At 42.7% G+C, this 17,844-nt stretch overlaps 1 protein-coding gene across 1 annotated transcript in view; it reads right to left on the bottom strand.

Moving 5' to 3' along the window:
• SYNE3 (spectrin repeat containing nuclear envelope family member 3) overlaps positions 1-15,518 on the bottom strand; it is a 35,063-nt gene extending 19,545 nt beyond the window's left edge. Inside the window, exons 1-7 of the mRNA XM_082485148.1 lie at positions 15,263-15,518; positions 12,169-12,341; positions 11,423-11,732; positions 5,181-5,342; positions 4,100-4,444; positions 2,789-2,925; positions 726-873 (exon numbers count right to left, since the gene is read on the bottom strand). Of these exons, the coding sequence (XP_082341274.1) occupies positions 726-873; positions 2,789-2,925; positions 4,100-4,444; positions 5,181-5,342; positions 11,423-11,732; positions 12,169-12,341; positions 15,263-15,406 (1,419 nt within the window). The 5' untranslated portion in view covers positions 15,407-15,518. The remainder of the gene's footprint in view (positions 1-725; positions 874-2,788; positions 2,926-4,099; positions 4,445-5,180; positions 5,343-11,422; positions 11,733-12,168; positions 12,342-15,262) is intronic.
• Positions 15,519-17,844: the final 2,326 nt, after the last annotated feature.

Here is a 17,844-nt window from a genome sequence, read left to right as displayed (position 1 = left end):
AAATCATATAACCATATTATTCTCACACACGTCACACAACCAAAACAGCATGACAAAGTCAGGTAAAAAAAGCATGCTGGGCCGACAAGGGGTAACAGAAGGTACCTGGACAGTGCCCAGTTAAAGGAAAAGTCTTCCTGATAAAGTTAGAAGCACCAGGGCTGCATCCATTTTGTGAACAGAAATAGAGGAAAGCTGTACTATGGAAAGAGTTGTCTGTGCAGAGGAGAGGCCTAAACAATCAACAGAAAGGACAGCTTGAATGCTCATCCCGAGGACAAACTCCATCCCTGTTCACAGGCACATTTATTCTGGAGATGACAGGGATGAAAAAGTAACAAACACCTTCCTGGGCGCATGCAGAAATCATGCATTTTAATCCTACAACTGTATTACTACACAGTTCTTAACAGAGTCCACAAACTTCCCGTCCAGGGAGATCTGGGCTAATGCTAAACAGCATTATCATCATTGCTAAAGACACCCACCACTTTAATTCAGCCTATTCAGTTGACAACTCCAGTTAACCAACTGAAGGGCAGAAAATAAGACATTCTGCTACAGTTAGAGTTACATATTGGCCTCCATACTGTGGGGTTTCCTGCCATACAGGAAAGGTCCTTCCAGCTGCTGCTGTCTGGCAGCTGTATGCAAGCAGCTGCTGGCACAGCTTGGGCAAACACAAACCAAGTATCAAATTCTGAACTTAGTAACAGGTTTGCTACCTCAATGTGAGCCAGTGTTGGCTCAGGAGTCTCCAGAAGCATCTGGACTGATGGCTTCCACTGTCCAAAATCTTGCAGGGGATTCTGGAAGAGTCTTCTCAGCTCGGTTTCTGTATTGATGCTCATTTTAGATGTCTTGCCTCTAACACTGCAAGGATAAAGTGACAGCCGAGGGAAGGATTACGAAGAAATCCAAGTCCAAACATCCTATTCATCAGGCATGAATTAACACAATACTCATGTGTAAACTGTATCCAACACAAATGCCTCAGTCTCTTTTACTGTCTGAGCCCAGTGCTGCATACTGACAGCTGCTCTGTCAGTCACAGACATCCGACAAAACTTTATTTAGATGCCCTAAGACACATTTGTCTCTTGTGCAAGTGTGTATGAGGAATTACTTTGCCTTTCTAGCAGCCAGCAGTCTCCCCTTGTATGTGATCTTTCTTGGCTGCTATCACCAGCGTGATTTAACAAATTTTATTATCGGAGCAGTCTCAATGACTGATGGGAGGAACAAGCCAAGATTGTCTAGAATTTAACCGCAGTTGCCTCTATTGTTTTACATATTACCGAGTCTTTGTTCCTTTAAAAAATTACATTAAGAAATCTTTGATCACCTTACGTTACCTATAAAAAGAGGAAAATACATATTTTTTTCAGATACAAATTTTTCAAATGTTGCAGAACCTCTTGTATTTATACTAATATATAGGCGATTCTGATCAAAGCTTTGTATTTATATATAGGTATACATATACATGCACAGCTATATATGTATGTGTACATATATATTGAAAAAAAAAAAAATCAGCACACATTCATTAGATATCCAGGCTTCTCTTAGAAAGGATTCTCCAAAATACAGCTGAGTAACAAGGCCTAGCAGTGACACACCCCATGCAGCTGCCTCCTGTTTTTCTCAGCTTTCCTGACCTCCCAGTTTGCAGAATTCTATTTGATATGGCAGAATGCAGCCCAAACTATAAGTTCACATGGGAACAGTATCCTGCAAATTCACAAGACAGGCAGGAGCAATGCCAATGAAGATTAATACTGCCTTTCTATAAAAACAGAAACAATAATCTTACCTGTGTCACTGGGACGTTACGGAGCTAAACAAAGGCAAGCTTGCAGAGGCCAAAAGCTCCATAAATAGAAAGTTCTGATATTACATGTCCTTTGCCATTTGCTCTGCTGCCCCTGCCAGGCTCAGCGTGAAGCTGCCAGACTTCGCAAAGAAGCTCTGGAGAGAAGCTGGCAAAAGAGCAGCTGCCATTTTCTACCCAGAGGCAAGTCCCCTGCCTGCCCTGCTGCTCTTTCGACATCGTTTACTTGTTAGTTTTTAAACTGAAATCTTTTCCCATAATGACCTATAACCCTTCCAGCAGGACACCATACTGTGCACGGGACAGAGGAAGATAAGCTTGGATACAGTAAAAAACTGACCTTTCTTTTTCCTTAAAAAAAAGATCCTTTCTTCTTGTTTGCAAAATTTGCTGCAGCTTCTTTACTTCCTGATTCCAGCCAGCCTGGAAACGGAAACACTGAAGTCTGGGGAGAGGCTAAACTTTCAGAGTTTCCAACCCAAGGCAAGTTGAAAACAGGAATCATGCATATATGCCACCAGGAGAAGGGGAATAAGCTCTGCCAAGTAATTGCTAAGGCTGATGAGTCACCACAACAAACTCAACAAGGGAGGGCCATAATTCTTCTGAACCGTTTACTACTACAGCTCCTGTCCTGATTTTCTAGTTGCTGTCATGAAAGGCAAGCACAATACATAAATTATTATTATAAAATGCTAAGAAGATCAAATTAGCTGCCAACAATCTAATTTTCTTCGAACCATACACAACATTAACAATGCAAGATCATTGCTTGAAAATGGCCAGCAGCCTACAGCTCACAGCAAATGGCTAAAATAACAGGTTTACTGAAATGTGGAAGCGGATATAATTAGCAACAGCCTTTCTTTTCTACCCGTCACTTACAATCGGATGGCATATCACTTTTTTCTTTGGCCCTTGTTAATCCCTTCAGTGTCTGAGAGAAGATACTACCTTTCGTACTGCTGTATTGCAGAGACAACACTCTCAGCATGTGGCTGCACATCTTGGGAGAACCGTAGCAGTTCCTTAAGCTGAGCCTTCAGCCTCTCAACCGTGGACTCTTCTGCAGCCAGAGCTGCTCTCGTTGCCTTAATCATACAAATAAAGAACAGATCATACCTTATGTAGTGTCTGGCACATGAAATGAAGAGATGAGGCTGTCTCTCAGTGTATTCACAAGTCCCCTTTCTGCTATTTTTTTCCTGGTTGTAAGAAACATGGGCATTCCTAAAGCACAAAACATTCCCAGGGACAGTTTTGTTCCTGCAGGCTCCCTCTCCTCACCTCCCACTGCCTAGCCTCTGTGGGCATCTGATCTGCAGAGTTCAGTATGAACAGAGTGAATCACAAACAGGCCCAGTTTCAGTTCACTGATTGCAGTATATAACATGAGATGCATTTTTTGAGCAGCCTTAACTGCATCTGTTTGTATGAACAGATCTTTCTCAAAGACTCACATATACAGAATGTAAATTCTAGGGTGACACAGGGAAACAAAAACGACAAAACCCATGCAAATGTAGCTGGATTGAACCAGTCTGTATTATGTGGATCCTTTTTGCATATACTTTTCCCAGCCAGCCCTGCTGAGTTCTAGATACACGAGTAGCCATGAAAGGCATTTTGAGAAGAGATAGTAACCACAAAACAAATCCTCAAGAGGAAATGAATAGTAAAAGATTTTATCTACTGTATGCGCATCAAACTTTTTCCACTTGTTTTTGCAACAGATTGATTTTAGTGTAAATACTGAATTGCTACAAACTTGGGACTTCTTCCTAGGAATGAAGTTGTGTTTGTTGGTAGAGGACGATGGGTACCCACCTTACATGGATTAAGGATATAATATAGAAATGGTGTCACCAAATACCCCAGAAATATGTGTATCTTTATGTATATGTGTGTGTGTACATATGTATTTGTATGTACAGTGAAGCATTATTTTTTCTGCTTCTTTTTAAGTAGACCAAATTGTGTTGTTTGCTCTGCATTGTGCTCTTTTTTGCATACGGGCCCTGTGAACTCAAGACTCAAACACATCCTCCAATCTTGCTCCCTCTGTGCAGAGACAGACACAGGTTAGAATAGCTGACTCCACTGTTACTACTCAGATTTTCCTCAGTCTGTTTCATACACACTTGTACTCTTTCCTTATCACCTTTAACCAACGGGACAGGTACCTGTTGGATGTGACTATTCGTGTTCATTCTATGACTGCACTTGATCCTGCTGATTTTAGGCATATCAAGGGTAGCAACTTACATTGCATTTTCTCCACAGAGTGACAAACTCATCTTCAGTCTTTTCGCCTTCCCCAGGGTCCAGATAATTTTCTAGTCTCTGTAGATCTTTTCTCAACTCCTGGACATCTGCTTCTAATTGTCTGGCTTGGGACTCATAAGCGCTTTCTGACTGTTGGATCTTGAGCAGTCTCTCCTCCTCCTCACTACTTCGCAGTTTCAATGCCTCCAAGGCTCTTCTTAGCTCTTCGAGTTCATCCTTCATTCTCTCAGCTCCGAGTGGGGAAGTATTCTGAATCACCTCTGCACACTGATTTTCAAGGTGCCTCCATTTCTTTCCACCGCTCTTAATGTTTTTGGCAATTTCCTGCAGAAAGAAGTTAAATAGAAGATTATCTGCAGGAATGGGAAGTTGGGGGGAAAGCTGCAAGTGTTAGGAAAAAAAGACTGCCTCTTCTAGTTGTACATATTTTGCTCTTCACTTCCTATTTCAAAGTATGTCTTTTTTCAAGTGACCAGAAGCCAGGGTTGGTCATCTGACTGCCTTCTGAGTCATACTAACTGCCACAATTTTGAAAATACTGGCTTGATTTTCATAAATGCTTGTCATATGAGTTCCCTAACAAAGAAAACAGAAGCTGCGGGCTCTAAGAAATACTAACAGATCTCTCAGAGATTTAAAACTAAACAGTTTAAGCAGTGGCACCAAAATATTGGATACTGTTCTCAAGACTGGTATTTTTATCACCAACTCTAAACTCTCAGAATCTGTGAGCCTTCAGGCTCTGTTTGGATCACGTTTGCCAAATATAACTCATTTAAACAAGTTTAAAGGGTAAGATTCTTAAAGAATCACATAACTGGAGGAGATAAAGCTTTCAGAAAAACAAAACAGACCAGCCTGTGACTCATGCTACAGTTGGGAGAACTAACTAAAACTAACAGTTTTAGGACCTGATACAACTAGACTACGTTACAATCACCGCCCTCTTTTGTTTGTGTAATTCTTTTCTCGAGTACACCCTTGTGTGGTTTGAGAAACATATATAGGCATGAAGAACACACAATCCTACTTCTTTTTTAGAATGATATTGTTTAAAGACCTTCAGTGCCTTTAACTTGTCCTCTGATGAAGACTTGGTTGCTTCTCCAATGCAGCAGTTTAATCTTTCCGTCACACCGTTCAGCCACGATTGAAACTGGTTGATGTTAGCGTTGTACTGTTCATGTTCCTTGGTTATCTTTTCAAGCAGTTTCACTCTGCTCTGTAAAAAGAAACATCAGAAGCTGTGAGGACAGTGCTTATCTGGCTCTTTTTCCTTTACACTAACCCAGAATTTATCAACAAGAGTCCCTTTCCGCGAGGTCTGATAGTAGTTGGCCTCCACAGGAATTCACAGTTCACCTCAAGAAACAGGACACAAAAGGGCATAAAGGCTTGTCCCCATCTGGGTCATGCTGCGGGCTCTCCACGGCTAATCTCCGAGGAGACAAACTGCAAAGCCCTCTCAGGTGAATTTCTAGCCTCCCCTTTCCAAAACTTAGACTCATAAAATAGAATCATAGAATTATAGAATTGGTTGGAAAGGAGCTTTAATATTATCAAGTACAACCAGTAATCTAACACTGCCCAAACCACCACTAAACCATGTCCCTCAGCACCACGTCTACCCGTCTTTTAAACACCTCCAGAGATGATGACTCAACCACTGCCCTGGGCAGCCTGTTCCAGTGATTGACAACTCTTTCAGTTAAGAATTTTTTTCCTAATATCCATCCTAAACCTCCCCTGGCACAACTGGAGGCCATCTCCTTGTGTTCTATTGCCTGTTACTTGGCAGAAGAGACCGACCCCCATCTCTCTACAACCTCCTTTCAGGTAGATGTAGAGAGTGATAAGCCTCCTTTTCTCCAGGCTAAACAACCCCAGTTCCCTCAGCCGCTTCTCACAAGACTTGTGCTCTAGACTCCTCACGAGCCTCACTGCCCTTCTCTGGACGTGCTCCAGCACTTCAACATCTTTCTTGTAGTGAGGGGCCCAAAACTGAACACAGTACTCGAGGTGTGGCCTCACCAGTGTTGTGTACCAGAGAACAATCACTTCCCTAGTCCTGCTGGCCACACTATTCCTGATACAGGCCAGGATGCTGTTGGCCTTCTTGGCCACCTGGGCACACTGCTGGCTCATATTCAGCTGGCTGTCGACCAACACCTTCCTATTCTCTCATTAGAAAAAAAAAAGAGACGGGAGACTGATTCTGGTTTCGACTTTAGGAGACAAGCAGTTATGTTCCTCACGCTGGTTAAAAACAAAGATGACCACACAACAGATTGAATTTGTCCATCTGTCAAAATGATAGTAGGAAAGACTGTGCGAGGAGCATGCAAATTGTTTCAAACTGTTCATTATTTCAACAGGCTGCACAGAAAGTGACCATCAGTTTCAAGGCATCCAAAATCATATAGCCTGGGAACTTACTTAATCAATTAGCAGATCACAAACTATCCTGTGGTGGTACTGCAGACCCTGGAAGCAAATTTAAGCCTATGGGAAGCAGGCTTCATTTTCCGAGTTACTGCATGAACACTCTATAACCAACAATCCCTGCTCCTACAAGAGCATGCACATCGTTAGTTGCTCCCCACCCATCCAGCCTGGCACCCCTCACAAGGCAGAGTCACATTTGCTCTGACTACCCTGGTTTGTCAGCTGAAGTTTAGACCTTGCTGAGGGAAATTTTACACAAATCACGAAGAATCCAGTTTTTCTTGTTTCACTAAAATAATATCCAACCTAAGGATATTATTTCCTACAAAATCAGACTGATTTTTTCGTGCCTTTCACCAGTTGTTATGGAGAGTAATTGAGGTACACTTTAGTTACATTAGAAAAAAAATTGTTCCTTGTGCAATCCGTTTAGGACTTGCAGCACCCTTGAAAGGCTTTGCTGTCACAGACAACAGGCTGAGTTTCAAAATCAAATATGGGACACATTCCACGCCTCTGAGCAGAGCTGCCAGCTGCCCTCCACGGAGAGCAGGGTGATAGCTGCAATGGTGGGCAGAGTTTCAAGGTCCCCTCTGTGTTTCTCTTGTCTCTGTGAGGCTCTGTGCACTTCTCCACAGCCATCAACCAACCTGAGGTGGCAGTGGGCCATGGCCATCCTGTCACTCTTTCTCCAGCCAGACCAGCAGAAGGATGGCATAAGCATCAGTCACCAGTCCTATGCGTTGTGGGGCGGTGGTTTCTCTGGGACTTTGTCCTTCACCTTTGGGACAGGTTATGCCCATGGTGCAGTACAAAGCCACCACTCTCCAGGTGGCACCACGCTGGCCTGTGTTTTCCACACTGCCACCGCAATCTCTGCTGACTTGTGTAAATCAAGAGTGACTCCCCTAAAGTTAGTTGACTTGCTTTGGGACAAAAAAGTGACGGTGAAGGGACAACTGTTTCCCATGGAGGATGAAATGTTGCCCATTTATTAGGGCAGGACCTTTAATAGCACATCCTATGCAAACACAGGTTTGTTTGAGACCAAAAAGCAGAATTATGACTGCAAACTTCTGTGGCCAAGATGTATCCAGCAGAACACCTCACTTGTTTGCTAAATCACCCTGCCTTGATTCTCAAATCCACAGTGGTGCATACAGGTTAAACAATTCTCACCTTGACCTCAAGTTAGGGACTTGAAGGATACAATCTTGTAGTGGTGTAAATGGGCCAAACATTGAAGTGAAACAAGTGAGCCTGAGCTTATTGATTCCGGGGAATTAGGCTAATTTGTTGCACTGACAGAAGCTCCAAAGGGAGCAAGTCAGAAAAACAAAGCGGAGCTATTATTAAACTCAAAAGTCTAATATATAGAGGGTTAAAAAGGAAGTCAAAATGACCCAGCCCTGGTCAGGCTATTCAGCCAAAACAAAGGATTGCATAATTTGGATACTCCTGCTGGTCTATGAGGTCAAGGAAGAGATGCCATGGTTCTGGTCAGACTGTGCTAGCTGTCAAACAAAGGGCTTACCAAGAGCTAGCTGAGCACCCCCTCCCCCGAGAGGTTAGGCAGGGAAATTTGATAATGATGGAAAATATGGTATCACTGGCTTCTGTTAGGTTAGCTGTTTGAGGAGCAGGACAGTGTTAAACTCCATCTCTACATGCACTTGGTTACTGTGAGGAGACATTAAGCAAGGATATGGCCCTGGAAAGAGTGAGAGCATGGACAGGAAAGCAATGGGTTGGCCATTGGTTGCAGAGGAAGAGATGTGTCTGGGCAGGATGTGCCCAGCCCTGGGTACTCATGGAGGGTGGACGGAGGCGTAGGAAACCCTCTCCCCTAAGCTCTCCTTACAGACAGCAAAGGCAAACCAGCCTCCTCTGGAAGGCAATCTAGAGCACATAAAGAAAGTTCCGGCTTTAAATCACATTGTGGCATCTCAAGTAGAGTCCAGAAAGCTCCCATAGCCCTTCCTGGTGCTTTTAGTCTTAGCTCTAGGGTATGTGAGGGTTGGAAGTATAAATATCTAGGTTTCAGTTAACAAAGACAACATGGACTGAAATTCATCTGATGTGCTCAGACATATTTGATATATTTAACTAAATATCAACATACTGTATATTGTAACTTTTCTTACCATTTTCAGTCATCATTTATGCTAAAATCCACAACCATCTACCTCTGCATATTGCTATTTTACAGAGTCACAGGATGGTCAGGGTTGGAAGGGACCTCTAGAGATCATCTAGTCCCACCCCTCCGCCAGAGCAGGCTCACCTACAGCAGATTACACAGGACGGCGTCCAGGCGGGTTTTGAATGTCTCCAGTGTGGGAGTCTCCACAACCTCTCTGGGCAGCCTGTTCCAATGCTCTGCCAGCCTCAACATAAAAAAGTCCCTCCTCATGCTAAGATGGAATATCCTATGTTCGAGTTTGTGCCCGTTACCTCTTGTTCTTACTAGGCAAGGGAAAGCACGTAGGAAATGGCTGCCACATCTAAAAATAACCCTGTCAATGTAATTGAAAGAAGATTATGTGCTTTTAAAATTTGGAAATGATAAGGACACATGTTAGCGCTAAGAAAGAAAAAAAAGCTCACCATTTGCTCATACCAGAGAAGCAATGCCACGGGCAAACCATTTAAGAAACACTGTCTAAGACCTTGCCTTCTGATAGAGCTGGACAACTGCACGAGATCTAAAAATGCTGTTCAAACACAAGTGTAATCTACAAACACGAGTGAGCCTTCTCTGGCAGGCAGCTCAGGCATTCAGCTGGCATCCGCAACTCATGTTTAGCCTGGCCTCCCATCATGCGAGGGGCCGGAGCAATCCCCTTACAACTCCTGCATCTCTTTCATTCATTCCTGCCTGCTGTTGAAAAAGGTGGCAGGGTTTCTCTAACTAGTGTTATACTTTCCAACACGATTCCCAAGGCGCCTGTAACCTTGGCATTAGCTAATGAACTCTGCATTTACTTCAGCTGCAAAATCCAAGGTTTCCCAACTCCCCTTTTTGTTCCATACCTCCCGAAAGAGGGATTTCTTAGCTGGATTATCTCACTCCATCCTTCTATGAAATGTGGTATTTGTAACCAATGCCAAAGAAAAGCTTTTTCTAGCATCTCAGTTGGCTGGAGACACAAAGACATATTTTATCTAAGTACTATGAGCCACTTCCTGATCTCGTTTATACCAGCATGTATCCAAGTCAGTTAGAGAAATTACACTATGTAAATCTAGTCTCAGAGAGGTCACATTCTGGCTTTGAGTATTCAAATGACTTGTTTGAAAGAACTGCCTTATTAAAATAGCTAATGACTGTCTCCTGCTTCAAAACCAAAGACAAATCTTGGTTAGAAGGGAGTGAATGAGAACTTTAAATGCCAATCTACATAGACAACACCTGAATTCCTGCAAACCCTCTTATTCGTAAATCCAGTCGCCTTGTAATGAAGAGATCTACCTTTAAAAATAAATAATCAATGTTAAGGCGCCAATCTGTTGCTGGCTTTACAGCTTCTCTGTAACAGCTGCAGTTACAGAATTTCCAAATATGCTCTGTTTTTTGGAGAGACTTATTAGCAACAGTTTTAGCTTTATACCTAAAAAATATCTGAATTTCATACTCAAAAAGGTGCCAGCTTGGCAGATTTTTCATTGTTTTGGGGTTTTGGTTTGGGTTTTTTGTTTGTTTTTTTTAAACAGAAAAAGTATCTGTAAAGCAAGCAGAGCAATAGCATGAGCATCCCAATGTTGTTGCTCTTCCAGTGTGATCTGAAGTTAACTTTGTACAACAGCACCTGGCGGGGGGGGGGGGGGGGGGGGGAGAAAGCATACATCACTGTCAGGCTCCAGTTCTGGGCTGGGGTGTAGGTGTGGGAACAAAGAGAAGGCAATGTTATGACAAGCAGATAGCAGAGACAATGCAATGAAAATTATTTGTATACGCACCAGGTAATTCCAGCCTATGGAATTCCTGGAAGCCACTGTGAGACAAAGACTAGATTTTAATCTCTATATGCTTGGGATAGATGCGCCTTTGAGTATTTCTGTTGATATAGGCTAGTAAGAAACTGAATTCCTCTGCCCACCTGCAGAAGTCTGCCCCTCAGCCATGCCACATGCTCCAATCCTGTCTTGATCTTAGGTTAGATCAACTTTCTAACCTTTACTTTTCACTTAGAAGTGAAAGTAGGAGCCTTATCTGAAATCTTGACCCAGGAACTGGGTAAAGGAAATCGCTGGCACTGAAAAATGAACTAGGATGTCTATCTAACAACTGTTCAAACTGGACCATTAGCATCAGACAAGAATTGGTATCTGTGTGCAATGAAAATTGTTCAGATACTGGAACTGGCTAGTTGAGCTCAAGTGTTAGGCCACAGCTGTCTCCCACCTCCGTGTTTCCCACTTCTGCAGGCAGGGAGTGCAGCTCTGGATCCGGACTAATGCTACTTCCTCTAACAAGGGCGCATGCATATAATATTCTCTGGCTCTGGGAATGGGTACTCTGCATCTGGTTATACAAGAATCACTAATGAGCTGAAAGATGAGGAACAGTTCAAACTTAATACAGAGATGACCTAAAACAATATTTACTAGGTCACAGGAAGCAGCTTGCGGTTACTTTACAACAACATACTATAACGCACAGTCTAAGAGCATCCCAATTAACAGCTTATCTTAGGACATGATGCCTGTTGTAAACAGCCCACTGACTGAAAGACAAGGGATCCTCAGCTCTGTTTTTGCAGTCCTACCAGGTAAGCCCCATGACTCAAGAAGCAGGTAGCAAACAATACTGTATATTGATGAAATCTGAACTTCTCCCACTCTTTATAGGTGTACCTGAGCTTCTTCCCTGATTCCTTCGTATTCCATCCTCATTTTCTTCTGAACATCCTCATCAACACTGGGGTCACCTATCCTGCTGAACAAGGAAGCAGCTTCCTCTAGCAGCCTTTCCAGCAGGACTGACTGATTTAAAACATCATTCAGCAGAACCTGAGCATGGCTCAGTTGCCACTGCTTCTCCTTTAAGCCAAGCTGCAATTCAATGTCAGGCTCCAAGATCACCCTCATGTTGTGAATCCACGCGTGAAACTCATCTTGTGCTTTCAGGTACTCACTCCAGTGCAGCCAGACCCACTCAATACGGCTGTTGGAGAGACCAAGAGAGATGAGTTAGATGGAATTATGATGGGAGCAGTTGCGACTGGCAAGCTCAAAAGGCCTTCAAAGCAAAGGACAAGGTTCTCAGCAATTTTAAGTCGCTCTGACTTCAGAGGGTCACTTCACTTCCCAGGTCCTCCCTGCTCTGGGGAGGAAATATCCTGTACAAGGTCCCTGTGCCTGGCCACACTCATCATTCAAGACCATGAGGCGGGCTGGCTGTGAAGGCAGAGAGCACTGAGGTCCCATGGACCCCCCCTTCCCACACAGTCCTCCACATGCTCATGGGACTGGGATTGGCAGTGATTCCCATCTACAACCCACCCAGCAGAGAAAGGCAAGAAGCACTTTTAAAAGCACTGGATGAGACAACTGCCTCAACACACCAAAGAGCAGTCTTGTACAGAGTACCTTTGTCTTACCTGTGACAGTGAGTAATGTATATGGCTGTCTCTTCCCACAAGGCTTTAATGTCTTTCAGTTTAGATAGTACCTCATGCTTCTTATCCTCACTGATGCTGCGAAGAGCAGCCTCTGCCTTCACAAGAATCAAGTCCATTTTCAAGCTGCCTTCTGGTTCCAGCGCACGTATTTTCTATGAAAAAAATAAATGAGACTGAAAGCATGAAAAGAAAGCAAGCTTAATTGTTGTCATTTAAACTTTGTTTTTACCCAGGAATCATGACGTTCCTGCTGCAAAGCTTCTCCCGAACAGAAAATACGAACTTCTCTTCAGATTTGTTTATTCTTAAACAGCCTAAAGGACTGAATTGAATTGAAAACCACATAACAAGTCAAAAGCATTTTAAGTTAGCTACAAAACCCAGATCATCTTCTATCAGATATCTATGGCTGTGTTTCAATTGCAGTTATAAAGTCATAGCACTACGTTGCCACGTACCAGTTGTTCTCCCAGACCTGCCAAACAGTGTAGAGGCAATCTCCACAGGGTACACTGCAATGTCTCAATTTTAAGCTCTACCATATGAAATCATGAAACATATTAAAAAGGCTTTCTATTGCAAATAAAAGTTGGCTCAGAATACAAGCCAAAAAGAAATTAAGTAGTGGAATTTTCTGTCTGCTACCAACTTTTGCTTTCACCCTAAACTGCTAAGCTATGAATTGGCAAAAACGTGTATCTTAGAGAAATTGGAATGCCAGAGACTGAAAGTTAAGCCATACAATTTTAAGTAGATTCTCTTCCTCTACCTAGGGATGGAAAATCAGCACAACTTCTGTAAAATGTAGATTAATTATGTCCTAATTTGGATGTCAGCTTTCAGCATCACTTTATCCAAATTTCTGACACCATCAGATTTCTTGCTGTTCTTCCACAATCTCCTGGCAAACTGCAGGCTCTCAAGTCTGAAGGAAAAGGCTTCTGAGAGGTTCAAAATCAGCAACTACTTTTGGAAAAATTAGGCCCATGGGATTTGTTCAAAAAAAATCATGTCAGTTATTGCAAAGGTGAGACCAAATCACAGGCCTTTGGATTTCCAGTCTCACATTCTGAGAAAAAACTGTTCTTTTGGCATGTACACAGCACATCTGCATGTGACGTACAAACAGGCATTTGGACGAGCTATCTACTATGAAAAGTGTGATTAAAAGAATCCAGGAAAGCAGGGCAAAGAGTAGGGCAGAGAAAGAAAATAAAAAGCCATAGCTATCACCCGACAGGAATAATTTAAGAGTAAAGCTGTATTCTAAGCCTAATATTTTTCCAGCAAGTCAAAGCAAACAACAGCCAGAGAGAAAGCAGTGGCTGTACAGGCATTTTTCTTTTTTCAAATCCATTTTTTAAATTATTGCTATCTTTGGCTGGCATTTTCATTAACATATTAACAGAAAGTAAACCACAGGAAGGAAGCATGAAAAAAAAGGCCAGCCAGATGCAAAAAAGGAAATGAAAAACGATCACTGGATTTGAAAACAGCCAATAGGTGAAGCAGCAAGCACATCACGAGGAGATGTGAGCTGGCCAGGGAAGCCAGGCCCAGAAAGGAGGCAGGATGAGGGAGTAGGAGGTGGATAAGGTATACACAGGAAGACAGAACAGACACTTGTTATTCTTTAGAATGATGAATTTCCAAAGTCTGAATTGAAAAAAATCTTCTAACATGATTTTTTGCATATTTTAGACCTCCTCCAAAGCCCACAGAAGTCAACAGGCTTCAGTTCAGGCCACATTAAATCACCAAACCTCTAAACTTTACATTTTGTTATCTCTGCCTTGAATGCACCTACCTTGCCAAACTCTCCCTACTCAAGTGTGCTGTGTTTCTTGCCTTTTTTTTTTTTTTTTTGAGTTTATACATATCATAGTTTCCCAGACCAAGGGAAGGGGTGAAAATAATTGAAGGGCAGAAATAAATCTATAGACCAAGAGGAAATACTTGATATTTTCATAACTGACATGCAAGTCTAGCCATCATCCATCACTCCATGAACAGTCTCTATATTATGCTAGAGGCAAGATCCAGCCTCCAATGAGCCACAGTTAAGGAAACAGGCTGAAGACATGGGTGTACCATCATGTAAACTACCTCTTCCTCCATGTAAGCCTGCAATATCTTTTTGGAGTTGTTAAACTTCAGAAGAGGCAATCCAAATATGAGTAGACACACAAAAAGAAAGACTTCTGTGTAAATAATGCTGGAAAAGATTTGGCCATTTATTTTAAAGAACAGACTAGTTAGAATTAAATATAACACAAGTATAAAAATAGTTTCAATGTTAATCATAGAAATATCACCACTCCTTCTAATCATGAATGGTAGAGATGGGACAAACAGGAGTGTTTCATTCTCTGAGGTTACAAGAACAAGATAACATCTAATGAAACTGAAGTTAATGAATGTGAAATCACAGTAAGAGAGCAGGCACAATCTGCAACTCCTCTGTAAGAGGAGTTATACAAGAGATTAAGTAAGACCAGAAAAATATGACAACATTTACCTTTCATTAGACAGATTATAAAGGAGACCTGTAAACCCTCTTATCATCAGGGTTTATGGAAAAGGACAAGGGGATTACTCTAGAACAGCCCATTACTAGGACACTGCAATCTTTCTCTATCAGTGCCAGACTCCTGGAAGAGACGGGACACTAACGTAATCTGATTCTCTCATACTATGTGCTGCACTTCTGCAAATCACTATTTGGTAATTGCAAGCAGCGACTCAATTGTTTCAGGTTTGAGCATGCTCATAGGAGAGTATAAACACTTTAACCTGCCAAACCTGCTGCTAGTCTTCCAAATCAATCTGAAAAGCTTGGAAGCCTGTGATATCAAATTGCTATCCTCTTTTTCTACAACGTCTGTAAACATTTTGCAGATGGAAAAATTAGAAAGAATACTGATGTAAACCCACTCGCACAGGACCAATACTCTGGCAAGCAGGGGCAGCTGACAGTTTCCTAATGGAAAACTCCAGAGCTCAAAGCAATAACTGCTTTAACAATGGCTGCAGTGACAGCCACCTCTCAACTCCTGCATCACTCTTCCCTTACCTCAGTCTCTCTGAGTCTGGCTTCTAGGGCAGATCGAGGTCCCTTGGTGTTGTCATTGATCCTCAGTCTCTCTTGGATGGCCTTCATCCAAGCTTCTGCATTCTCCACGCTACTGTCAAATTCATCCTGTAGCTGCTGAGTCATCGCATTCGAAGAAGCTGAAAGGATAAGAAACAGGGAAGTAAGCAGGTTTTGGTTAAGACCTCAACAGGAACGCATTCAAGGCAATCTAAAGGAACAAGGGAGAAAAGCTAATGATGCTGTGGCTTTCCTTTTTAATGATAATACCAAAAAATGCAGCAGTATCACGGTTCAGTTGAGCACAGAGAACACATTCACGCTGCAGCTTTCCCAAATGAAAATATACCAGGAAACAAGAAGAAGGTGGGGAACTGTGGGAGGCTCCATTACAGTAAAGAGATTTAATTCAAAGCTTTCAAATGAGATTAATCTGGTGTTTGTGGTGTATTCCAGATTGACTGCAGCAATCACAAACACGTTCTGTCTCTTCCCAGAGCCTAGTCAGTACAAAACTCTCCCTATGCCCTTCCAGGCTCGTGTACTGAGCATCTGACGCCAGACTACCAGAGCACTTCAGCACATGCTTAACTTAGAGGTATAGAAACCCTTTAAAGCTGGTGAGATCAGGATCAGATGCTTACGGCCTCAGTTCACTTGTTCTGCTGAGACCGCGGACCAGTTATCCAAATGCACATGCACTGAGTCTGGGATACACAGACGACAGGAACTGGCCAGCAACTGCCATGACAAACCACTCACGAGCCATCACATGGGAATATCAACACTGACTTCTTCTTTTGCCACCTCTATGACATACCAGGCTCCACGCTTTTGAATTTCCCCTCCCTCTCTCTTGTTGTCCCTTCCCAATCAGCGGGAGGGTATATTGGTTGGTTGCTCTGTTGAAGTGCTCTTGTGTCTTCTCTGTTTGGATGTAAGCTCTCTGCTGCCCAGATGGCCTCCTTTGTGCCTGTACAATAGAGGAGAGCCATCCTACGCTCGCCCTTAAGCACTGCTTACTAAACTTGACTAATAAGGGTGAATCATAACAAAGCCCCCTGTAGGTCAGCTCCACTGAAGTGAGCGGCCATCAACATTAAATGGTTTTGGATCACATCCTACAACTACTGCCAGCCAAGCAGTCAGTGTGTCCTGTAATTTAAAATATTTTTCCCCTTTGTTATTCATCACTGAAACATTTTTGCAGCACAAAGTTTGAGGCTTAATTACTGAACCCAAGTTTGCTGCACACAATTCAGTTCCACAGCAGCCCCCTCAGTTTCCATGAGACGATTCATGTGGAAGAAAGTGCTCTGTAGGAGAGGCAGAGCATGGCTTGGCTCTTGGCAATGCTGGACCAGTGGTGTTTTGTAACCGCTTTAACTCTTGGCAGCTTAGTCTTTACAAGGGAGAGGCATCCTTCTCCTACCCACTGGTGGAAAGCTTCCCACCACCTTGCTGATGTTCCTGTTCATGAGGTAAATCAATTAATGCAATATTAGATGTCCTCCCCTGTAGCTCCCAATGCATTTTCTTCCACATTAGACCAGACAAACAAGACATTAATGTTCACAACACTGATGTCTGGCAACAGAAACACTCTAAATTGTTGTTTCCCAGCCTTCAGCAGGCTTTATGCTCAACAGGTCCCAGAACAGAGGGAGAGAACTGCACCTACACAGCAGCTACTGTACTACCCACGGGGATTACTGGAGCAGAGGATGGGACAGACATCCATGTGCAGACAAGCGGAGCTGCATTTGCATGGAAGAGGGAATTCCTCCCGAAGTGAGAGATGTCAGACAGGGCAGAATCCCGAGTCGTAACTCTCAGAGCTAGAAGGCAGTTTTAAAAAGTGTGACCTCACCTTGAAAAGATTAAAGAATAGAACAGGATGTACTGGATTTAGTGAGAGTGGTGTGGCAAGGGGCAACTAGTCCCTCTCTCAAATATAAAAACTATGACAGGATATATAATTAAAGTTAAAATCATTGACTTACATCACAAGAGTCCTAAGGATGAAGCCAGCTAAAGTGGATTGCTAGATAGCTGTGTCCTTCTCCAACTGTGACTGGTCCAGAACTGACGTTTCTGAACTATAATAATCCAACCCCCAGAAAAGACCACACACCTCTCTGCAGCTGACTGATCAACTCATTTCCACATTAACATTTCTCATTATATCTGGCAGCCATAGAGGGACTGTCCCCTAAAACTTTGTTACGTACACACATTTCTAGGCAAATAGTTTCTGAATGCATGAGTGTAAGCTGTGGCAATTCCAGTTATGCTACTGTGAAACAAAAACTCATGGTACGTTTACTGGATAGACTCTGATGAGGAGTCTTCCTAGGAGAGGTTTCTATTCCTGGCAACATCCATATCATATTTCAAATTGACTTCAGGACTCCAGTCATGGAGTAGCCAATACAGAACGTTACATTATCATAGTCCTATTTCTTACAAAAAGTCGAGGGCAAACATGGTTAAGAATTCATGGAAAACCTGCTGTCATCTAACATGAAGGAAACCCCACTCACACTCTGCCCTCATGCTACTCT

The sequence above is a fragment of the Vanellus vanellus genome (genome assembly GCF_965231255.1).
Source record: "Vanellus vanellus genome assembly, chromosome: 6".
Taxonomy (NCBI): Eukaryota; Metazoa; Chordata; class Aves; order Charadriiformes; family Charadriidae; genus Vanellus; species Vanellus vanellus.
This window is presented reverse-complemented; position numbering and strand designations above follow the sequence as displayed.